The 11,200-nt window shown below is 56.9% G+C and overlaps 1 protein-coding gene across 1 annotated transcript; it reads left to right on the forward strand.

Annotated features, from left to right (window-relative positions):
• Positions 1–372: 372 nt before the first annotated feature.
• LOC142907882 (uncharacterized) lies at positions 373–9,829 on the forward strand (the record flags this gene model as incomplete). The annotated part of the gene is made up of 3 exons (XM_076057783.1): positions 373–1,345; positions 4,792–4,909; positions 7,763–9,829. Coding segments are annotated over 3 exons (1,200 nt in total), but the record flags the coding sequence as incomplete, so codon positions are not given.
• Between the last annotated feature and the right edge of the window lie 1,371 nt (positions 9,830–11,200).

The following is an 11,200-nucleotide window of genomic DNA, read 5'->3' on the forward strand; positions in this document are numbered from 1 at the left end:
ACCACCACCATCACCACCACCATCACCACCACCATCACCACCACCATCACCACCATCACCACCACCCTCACCATCCCCATCACCCCCTCACTTCCCCTCCTCCCACCCACCCTCCCCCCACCCTCCCCCCCACTCTCTCCCCACTCTCCCCCCACCAGCCCCCGCCCTCTGGCGTGTGAACGCCGTGCCCAGGGGCCTCTGGGCCACGCTGTCCCTGGTCAACCATCACCACCACCACCATCACCACCATCACCACCACAATCACCACCACCATCACCACCATCACCCCCTCCCTCCCCCCTCCCTCCCCCCACCCTCACCATCACCCCCTCACTTCCCCTCCCCCCACCCACCCTCCCCCCACCCTCCTCCCCCCACTCTCTCCTCCCCACCACCAGGCCCCGCCCTCTGGCGTGTGAACGCCGTGCCCAGGGGCCTCTGGGCCACGCTGTCCCTGGTCAACCATCACCATCACCACCATCACCATCATCACCACCCTCACCACAACCACCACCATCATCACTCCCACCACCATCACCACAACCACCCTCACCATCCCCTCCCCCCACCCTCCCCTCCCCCCACCCTCCTCCCCCCACTCTCTCCTCCCCACCACCAGGCCCCGCCCTCTGGCGTGTGAACGCCGTGCCCAGGGGCGTCTGGGCCACGCTGTCCCTGGTCAACCATCACCATCACCACCATCACCATCATCACCATCATCACCACCATCACCACAACCACCCTCACCATCCCCTCCCCCCACCCTCCCCCCACCTCCCCCCCACCCACCCTCCCCCCACTCTCTCCCCACCACCAGCCCCCGCCCTCTGGCGTGTGAACGCCGTGCCCAGGGGCCTCTGGGCCACGCTGTCCCTGGTCAACCATCACCCCCACCACCATCACCACCATCATCACCACCATCACCACAACCACCACCATCATCACTCCCACCACCATCACCACCACCATCACCACCACCACCACCATCACCACCATCATCACCACCATCACCACAACCACCCTCACCATCCCCTCCCCCCACCCTCCCCCCACCCTCCCCTCCCCCCCTCCCTCCCCCCACCCTCCTCCCCCCCACCAGCCCCCGCCCTCTGGCGTGTGAACGCCGTGCCCAGGGGCGTCTGGGCCACGCTGTTCCTGGTCAACGAGGGGGTTTCGCAGGCGGCCGCCATGTCCGCCTGCCCCCAGGCCCGGGCGCTACTCTCCGGCCTGCGTAAGGCGGTGCGGAGCAACGCGCTGGGCAGCGCTCTCTACTCTGTCGTCACGCCGGGCACGCACGTGCATCCACACCACGGCGCCACCAACACACGCGTGCGGGCTCACCTCGGTGGGTGGGTGGGTGAGAGGGTGGGTGGGTGGAAGGGTGAGTGGGTGGGTGGAAGGGTGAGTGGGTGAGAGGGTGGGTGGGTGAGTGGGTGGAAGGGTGGGTGAGTGGGTGAGTGGGTGAGTGGGTGGGTGGGTGGGTGAGTGAGTGGGTGAGTGGGTGGGTTGGTGATGGGTGAGTGGGTGGGTGAGAGGGTGGGTGGGTGGGTGGGTGGAAGGGTGGGTGAGTGGGTGAGTGGGTGGGTGAGTGGGTGGGTGGGTAGGTGGGTGAGTGGGTGAGTGAGTGGGTGAGTGGGTGGGTGGGTGGGTGAGTGAGTGGGTGAGTGGGTGGGTGGGTGGGTGAGTGGGTGGGTGAGAGGGTGGGTGGGTGGGTGAGTGGGTGGGTGGGTGGGTGGGTTGGGGTGATGGGTGAGTGGGTGGGTGAGAGGGTGGGTGGGTGGGTGGAAGGGTGGGTGAGTGGAAGGGTGGGTGGGTGGGTGAGTGGGTGAGTGGGTGGGTGAGTGGGTGGGTGGGTAGGTGGGTGAGTGGGTGGGTTGGTGATGGGTGAGTGGGTGGGTGGGTGGGGTGAGTGGGTGGGTGGGTGGGGTGAGTGGGTGGGTGAGTGGGTGAGTGGAAGGGTGAGTGGGTGGAAGGGTGGGTGGGTGAGTGGGTGGGTGTGCGGGCTCACCTCGGTGGGTGGGGGTGGGCTGGGTGGGTGGGTGGGTGAGTGGGTGGGTGAGTGGGTGGAAGGGTGGGTGGGTGAGTGGGTGGGTGTGCGGGCTCACCTCGGTGGGTGGGTGGGTGGGGTGGGTGGGTGAGTGGGTGGGTGGGTGAGTGGGTGGGTGGAAGGGTGGGTGAGTGGGTGGAAGGGTGGAAGGGTGGGTGAGTGGGTGAGTGGGTGAGAGGGTGAGTGGGTGGGTGAGTGGGTGGCTGAGTGGGTGAGTGAGTGGGTGGGTGAGTGGGTGGGTGGTTGGGTGAGTGGGTGGGTGGGTGGTTGGGTGGGTGGGTGGGTGAGTGGGTGAGTGAGTGAGTGAGTGGGTGGGTGAGTGGGTGGGTGGGTGGGTTGTGGGTGAGTGAGTGGGTGGGTGGGTGAGTGGAAGGGTGAGTGGGTGGAAGGGTGGGTGGGTGAGTGGGTGGGTGTGCGGGCTCACCTCGGTGGGTGGGTGGGTGGGGTGGGTGGGTGAGTGGGTGGGTGGGTGAGTGGGTGGGTGGAAGGGTGGGTGAGTGGGTGGAAGGGTGGAAGGGTGGGTGAGTGGGTGAGTGGGTGAGAGGGTGAGTGGGTGGGTGAGTGGGTGGCTGAGTGGGTGAGTGAGTGGGTGGGTGAGTGGGTGGGTGGTTGGGTGAGTGGGTGGGTGGGTGGTTGGGTGGGTGGGTGGGTGAGTGGGTTGGTGGGTGGGTGAGTGGGTGGGTGGGTGAGTGGGTGGGTGGAAGGGGGGGTGAGTGGGTGGAAGGGTGGAAGGGTGGGTGAGTGGGTGAGTGGGTGAGAGGGTGAGTGGGTGGGTGAGTGGGTGGCTGAGTGGGTGAGTGAGTGGGTGGGTGAGTGGGTGGGTGGTTGGGTGAGTGGGTGGGTGGGTGGTTGGGTGGGTGGGTGGGTGAGTGGGTTGGTGTGCGGGCTCACCTCGGTGGGTGGGGGTGGGGTGGGTGGGTGGGGGTGGGGTGGGTGAGTGGGTGAGTGGGTGAGTGAGTGGGTTGGTGGGTGGGTGAGTGGGTGGGTGGGTGAGTGGGTGGGTGAGTGCGTGAGTGGCTGGGTGAGTGGATGGGCGTGTGGGTGAGTGGGTGAGTGGGTGGGTGGGTGAGTGGGTGGGTGAGTGGGTGGGTGGGTGAGTGGGTGAGTGAGTGAGTGAGTGGGTGGGTGAGTGGGTGGGTGGGTGGGTTGTGGGTGAGTGAGTGGGTGGGTGAGTGGGTGAGAGGGTGGGTGAGAGGGTGGGTGGGTGAGTGGGTGAGTGAGTGGGTGGGTGAGTGGGTGGGTGAGCAGGTGGGTGGGTGAGCGGGTGTGCGGGCTCACCTCGGTGGGTGGGGGTGGGGTGGGTGGGGTGGGTGGGTGGGTGGGGTGGGTGGGTGAGTAAGTGGGTGAGTGGGTGAGTGAGTGGGTGGGTGAGTGAGTGGGTGAGTGAGTGGGTGGGTGAGTGAGTGGGTGGGTGAGTGGGTGGGTGTGCGGGCTCACCTCGGTGGGTGGGGGTGGGGTGGGTGGGTGGGTGGGTTGGTGAGTGGGTGAGTGGGTGGGTGAGTGGGTGAGTGGGTGGGTGAGTGGGTGAGTGGCTGCGTGAGTGGCTGAGTGAGTGAGTGGCTGCGTGAGTGACTGAGTGAGTGACTGAGTGAGTGACTGTGTGAGTGGCTCTGTGAGTGACTTTGTGAGTGACTGAGTGAGTGAGTGGCTGTGTGAGTGAGTGACTGAGTGAGTGACTGAGTTAGTGAGTGGCTGTGTGAGTGACTGAGCGAGTGGCTGAGTGAATGAGTGACTGAGTGAGTGGCTGTGTGAGTGACTGAGTGAGTAACTGAGTGAGTGACTGAGTGAGTGGCTGCGTGAGTGGCTGAGTGAGTGAGTGGCTGCGTGAGTGACTGAGTGAGTGACTGAGTGAGTGACTGTGTGAGTGGCTCTGTGAGTGACTTTGTGAGTGACTGAGTGAGTGAGTGGCTGTGTGAGTGAGTGACTGAGTGAGTGATTAAGTGAGTGACTGAGTGAGTGAGTGGCTGTGTGAGTGAGTGACTGAGTTAGTGAGTGGCTGTGTGAGTGGCTGTGTGAGTGACCGAGTGAGTGGCTGAGTGAGTGACTGAGTGAGTGGCTGTGTGAGTGGCTCTGTGAGTGACTGAGTGAGTAACTGAGTGAGTGAGTGACTGTGTGAGTAACTGAGTGAGTGAGTGACTGAGTGAGTGATTAAGTGAGTGACTGAGTGACTGAGTGGCTGTGTGAGTGGCTCTGTGAGTGACTGACTGAGTGAGTGAGTGAGTGGCTGTGTGAGTGACTGAGTGAGTGACTGAGTGAGTGAGTGGCTGTTTGAGTGGCTCTGTGAGTGACTGAGTGAGTGACTGAGTGAGTGGCTGTGTGAGTGGCTGTCTGAGTGACTGACTGAGTGACTGAGTGAGTGGCTGTGTGAGTGACTGAGTGAGTGACTGAGTGAGTGAGTGGCTGTTTGAGTGGCTCTGTGAGTGACTGAGTGAGTGACTGAGTGAGTGGCTGTGTGAGTGGCTGAGTGAGTGAGTGGCTGTCTGAGTGACTGAGTGAGTGACTGAGTGAGTGGCTGTGTGAGTGACTGAGTGAGTGACTGAGTGAGTGAGTGGCTGTTTGAGTGGCTCTGTGAGTGACTGAGTGAGTGACTGAGTGAGTGGCTGTGTGAGTGGCTGAGTGAGTGAGTGGCTGTCTGAGTGACTGAGTGAGTGATTGTGTGAGTGGCTCGCTGAGTGACTGACTGAGTGACTGAGTGAGTGAGTGACTGAGTGACCACCCTCCCCCCCACGTGACCTTCCCCCCAGGGCTGGTGATCCCCCACGGAGCGGAGCTGGTGGTGGCCGGACAGCCTCGCCAGTGGGAAGAAGGAAAATGCCTCATCTTCGATGACTCCTTCCTGCACTCCGTCACTCACTCAGGCACGTGTGCACACGCTCACACAGACACACGCGCACACACACACACGTGTACACACACACACACGTGTACACACACACACACACACGTGTACACACACACACACGCGCCCACACACACACGTTTACACACACACATTCACACACACACACACGTGTACACACACACACACGCGCACACACACGCAGACACACACACGCGCAGACACACACGCGCAGACACACACACACGCAGACACACACACACACACATGCAGACACACACACACACACGCGCAGACACACACACACGCAGACACACACACACACACGCAGACACACACACACACGCAGACACACACACACGCAGACACACACACGCGCAGACACACACACGCGCAGACACACACACGCGCAGACACACGTGCACACACTCACACACACACACGTGCACACACTCACACACACACACGTGTACACACTCACACACACACACACGTGTACACGCGCACACACACACACACACCTGCACACACACACCTGCACATACACACACTCACACACTCACACACACACACACACGCACACACACACGCGTACATGCACACACACACACTTGCACACACACACAAGACAAAGATCCCCCATATAGCCTTAACAGGCTGTAGGGGCAAGTGCTGTTAGCTAGCGAGCACCTATGAATACTGGTAACGGTACACGAGGGGGTGGGTGGCCAGCACCACGCCCGGCCGCCTTTGTCTCCCCAGTGGCGATGTTTACACACCGCACCAGGTAACTCATTTGAGGCTGAGTCGACCTAGGGGAGGCCCGGGACCGGTTCAGATAATCGTCACTGGCGGTGTTGGCCGTGAGCAGGAATCGAACCCGGGTCGCCAGGTTCATAGCGCAGCGTAGCGCTAACCACTGCACCACCGCTCCCCACACAGAGACACACACACACACAGACACACACACGCGCGTACACACTCACGTGTACACACACACATACACACACGTGTACACACACGCATATCTGTCAACCCCTTATAAATCTCAACGTTCATCCTACAAAGTCCCATCAACAAGGGAGAAACACAAACTTGATTATTTTTGTTATCATTTTGGCTGCGGGTATTGTTAAGGCCGTAACGTGGTATGGACGTTAAAACTCAATTTCTCCTGTACATTAAACACGGGGTAAGCCGTACGGGTTGACACGGTATGGTCTATGGGTGACAGTGCTGAGTCTATACACTACACTCTGAGTCTATGGGTGGCAGTGCTGAGTCTGTACGAACATTATGAGTCTATGGGTGGCAGTACTGAGTCTATACACTACACAGTCTATGGGTAACAGTGCTGAGTCTACACTACACTTTGAGTCTATGGGTGGCAGTGTTGAGTCTATTGGTGGCAGAGCTGAGTCTACACACTACACTGAGTCAGTGGGTGGCAGTGTTGAGTCTATACACTATACTTTGAGTCTATGGGTGGCAGTACTGAGTCTATACACTACACAGTCTATGGGTAACAGTGCTGAGTCTACACTACACTTTGAGTCTATGGGTGGCAGTGTTGAGTCTATTGGTGGCAGAGCTGAGTCTACACACTACACTGAGTCAGTGGGTGGCAGTGTTGAGTCTATACACTATACTTTGAGTCTATGGGTGGCAGTGCTGAGTCTATACACTACACTATACACTACACTTTGAGTCTATGGGTGGCAGTGTTGAGTCTATACACTACACTATACACTACACTACTATACACTACACTACTATACATTGCACTATACACTGCACTATGAGTCTATGAGTGACAGTGCTGAGTCTATACACTACACTATGAGTCTATGGGTGGCAGTGCTGAGTTTATGAGTGACAGTGCTGAGTCTATACACTACACTACTACACACTACACTATACACTACACTCTACACTACACTATACACTATGAGTCTATGGGTGTCAGTGCTGAGTCTATACAGTACACCATACACTACACTATACACTACACTATACACTACACTATGAGTCTATGGGTGGCAGTGTTGAGTTTATACACTATACACTACACTATACACTACACTATGAGTCTATGGGTGGCAGTGCTGAGTCTATACACTATACACTACACTATACACTACACTATGAGTCTATGGGTGGCAGTGCTGAGTCTATGAGTGACAGTGCTGAGTCTATACACTGCACTGTGAGTCTATGGGTGGCAGTGTTGAGTCTATACACTACACTATACACTACACTATACACTACACTATACACTACACTATACAATACACTATACACTACACTATGAGTCTATAGGTGGCAGTGTTGAGTCTATACACTACACTACACTATACACTACACTATACACTACACTATGAGTCTATGGGTGGCAGTGTTGAGTCTATACACTACACTATACACTACACTATACACTACACTATGAGTCTATGGGTGGCAGTGTTGAGTTTATACACTATACACTACACTATACACTACACTATGAGTCTATGGGTGGCAGTGCTGAGTCTATGAGTGACAGTGCTGAGTCTATGAGTGACAGTGCTGAGTCTATGAGTGACAGTGCTGAGTCTATACACTGCACTGTGAGTCTATGGGTGGCAGTGTTGAGTCTATACACTACACTATACACTACACTATGAGTCTATAGGTGGCAGTGTTGAGTCTATACACTATACACTACACTATGAGTCTATGGGTGGCAGTGCTGAGTCTATACACAATACACTACACTGTGTACTACACTACACTATACACTACACCATACACTACACCACACACCACACACGTGTATAAGAGTGCGGCCTTTCACCGTGCTGCCGCTGTGTGTGCGCGCGTCCAATTCCATCAGGCAGTGCCGAGGACGGCCCACGAGGGGTCCTGATGGTCGACCTGTGGCACCCCAACCTGACACAGGCCGAGAGGCGGGCCCTCGACTTCCTGTTCGCCGTCGGCGGCCAATGAGGAGGCTCCCCTTTCCCGACTGGGCGGGGCCCCGGGGGTGTCGAGTGGGTGGGGGCGGGCGGGCAGGTGGGTGGGCGGGGCTTTGGGGGAGGAGTCGGGGGCCGATCCAGCTGAGAGTGTGGACCAATCTTCATCTGTTCCATCTCACCCCTAGGTGGAGTCCGTTACCTCTACCAGGTAGATAGCGGGCACGGCTGAGAGTTAACCCCTCCCTGGCTTTGCTAGGTACAAGGTGGTGGAGCTGAGAGTGTGTGGACCAAATCTTCATCTGTTCTAGATTTAAAGCTTTGCAAACCCCACGGGTTTTTTTTATCAGAGATTTTGTTCACGAGGAGGCAATCCAGATGTACAAACACGGACGCGATTTCAACCGGGGAAGATGGCTTCAAATTAAGCAACCATTGGAAAAATGTTCTGAATCGAACCAATTTTTGAAGGAATTTTTAATGGTACGGCATGTTCATTCAATTAGTGGCATCCCAAACTCTCGCGGTGGTGCTAATGTATCTTTGATTCTATTTGCGAGCTTGCACAGCTAGACAACCATCACCTTCTTTTTGCGAGCTAGCACGGCTTTACATTTTATGCTGATTCCTTTGTCAAGGCGTTTTTTTTTCCGTTTTAGCCGCTCACAGCTTAAAGGAGGCGACCTACGCTTGACTTTTTTCACTCAAACGCTGTCCTCCGGGACAGGTTGGTCCCTTCGCCTGATGAAGGCCGCTTGTGTTGTGGTCGAAACGCCGTGATTATTGTTATTATTATTTTGTTTTTACCTACGTGACTTTACCCAATAGAACCAAAGAGTATCAATCTTCATCTGTTCCATCTCACCCCTAGGTGGAGACCGTTACCTCTACCAGGTAGATAGCGGGCACGGCTGAGAGTTAACCCCCCCCCTGGCTTTGCCAGGTACAAGGTGGTGGAGCTGAGAGTGTGTGGACCAATCTCCATCTGTTACTATTTTACAAATTATTTTATGTGAAGATACTTTGGCCGTCACAGATGATAGCAGGCGAGGTAGTTAACGTCTCAACGGCGGAGAGAGAGAGAGAGAGACGCAGACTCCAAATATACAGCAGCAGGCATCGTCAGGGTCCTGGGATCGAACCCACGACCTCCTGCGTACCGGGCGAGGTAGTCAACATCTCACCATGGGGAGACAGACACAGACTCACAATATACAGCAACAGCAGCAGGCATCGTCAGGGTCCTGGGATCGAACCCACGACCTCCTGCGTACCAGGCGAGGTAGTTAACATCTCCCGTCAGGGCCTGGGATCGAACCCATGACCTCCTGCGTACCAGGCGAGGTAGTCAACATCTCCCATTGGGGTCAGGGATCGAACCCACGACCTCCTGCGTACCAGGCGAGGTAGTCAACATCTCCCGTCAGGGTCGGGGATCGAACCCACGACCTCCTGGGTACCAGGCGAGGTAGTTAACATCACCCGTTGGGGTCTGGGATCGAACCCACGACCACCTGCGTACCAGGCGAGGTAGTCAACATCTCCCGTCAGGGTTCGGGATCGAACCCACGACCTCCTGTGTACCAGGCGAGGTAGTCAACATCTCCCAGCCACCATGGTGATGATGATGATAGTGATCGACCCCACGACCTCCTGCGTACCAGGCGAGGTAGTCAACATCTACCCAGCCACCGTGGTGATGATGATAGTGATAGACCCCACGACCTCCTGCGTACCAGGCGAGGTAGTCAACATCTCACGTCAGGGTCTGGGATCGACCCCACGACCTCCTGCGTACCAGGCGAGGTAGTCAACATCTCGAGTGACTGGGTGAGTGAAACGGGATTTTGGTGGTGGTGGTGGTTTGACATTTTGTGGTGTGCCAGGTGGTTTGTTTACAACGGTTGACCAATGTTTATAGGAGGAGTTTATTCTCCGTAAGTTTTTGCATTTTTGCTACTGTTGTTATTACGTAATAAAGTATGGAGAGGGCTTGTGTTGTGTGCGTGGGTCACGGCGCACCCAGCCTGGTACGGGTGCCGTGGTGACGTCACCACCACCTCGTGGTGACGACGTCACCACCACCTCGTGGTGACGGTGTCACCACCACCTAGTGGTGACGGTGTCACCACCTCTCGTGGTGACGTCGCCACCACCTAGTGGTGACGTCGCCACCACCTAGTGGTGACGTCGCCACCACCTAGTGGTGACGTCACCACCACATAGTGGCGACGTCACCACCACATAGTGGCGACGTCACCACCACCTAGTGGCGACGTCACCACCACCTAGTGGCGACGTCACCACCACCTAGTGGCGACGTCACCACCACCTAGTGGCGACGTCACCACCACCTAGTGGCGACGTCACCACCACCTAGTGGCGACGTCACCACCACCTAGTGGCGACGTCACCACCACCTAGTGGCGACGTCACCACCACCTAGTGGCGACGTCACCACCACCTAGTGGCGACGTCACCACCACCTAGTGGCGACGTCACCACCACCTAGTGGCGACGTCACCACCACCTAGTGGCGACGTCACCACCACCTAGTGGCGACGTCACCACCACCTAGTGGCGACGTCACCACCACCTAGTGGTGACGTCACCACCACCTAGTGGCGACGTCACCACCACCTAGTGGCGACGTCACCACCACCTAGTGGTGACGTCACCACCACCACCTAGTGGTGACGTCACCACCACCTAGTGGTGACGTCACCACCACCACCTAGTGGTGACGTCACCACCACCTAGTGGTGACGTCACCACCACCTAGTGGTGACGTCACCACCACCTAGTGGTGACGTCACCACCACCTAGTGGTGACGTCACCACCACCTAGTGGTGACGTCACCACCACCTAGTGGTGACGTCACCACCACCTAGTGGTGACGTCACCACCACCTAGTGGTGACGTCACCACCACCTAGTGGTGACGTCACCACCACCTAGTGGTGACGTCACCAGGTAGTCAACATTTCCCAGCCACCATGGTGGTGACGTCACCACCTCGTGGTGATGGTGTCACCACCACCTCGTGGTGACGTAACCACCACCACGTGGTGAATGTCGTCAGAGAATCTTCCGGACGATCGCTCGCCACCGACGTCAATGTGGAATCCCGTTTGGGTATTACCTACCAAATAAAACGGGGAATTCGTAATCTAAATTTGAAGTTTTCGTGACTGCAAGGATCCAAACTCTTTGGTTCGGTCGGTAAAGTCACGTGGGTGAAAACATATATATGCAACAATATAAATAAATACACCGTTTAAAAATAAATAAATTTATGCAAACCGGCACACCTGATGACGACCGTTTGTGTTATGGTCGAAACGTCGTGAGAATTTTTTTTAT

Source organism: Petromyzon marinus, chromosome 84, assembly GCF_048934315.1.
Source record: "Petromyzon marinus isolate PM22_M1 ecotype Great Lakes invasive population chromosome 84, UKy_Petmar_22M1.pri1.0, whole genome shotgun sequence".
NCBI classification, from domain to species: domain Eukaryota; kingdom Metazoa; phylum Chordata; class Hyperoartia; order Petromyzontiformes; family Petromyzontidae; genus Petromyzon; species Petromyzon marinus.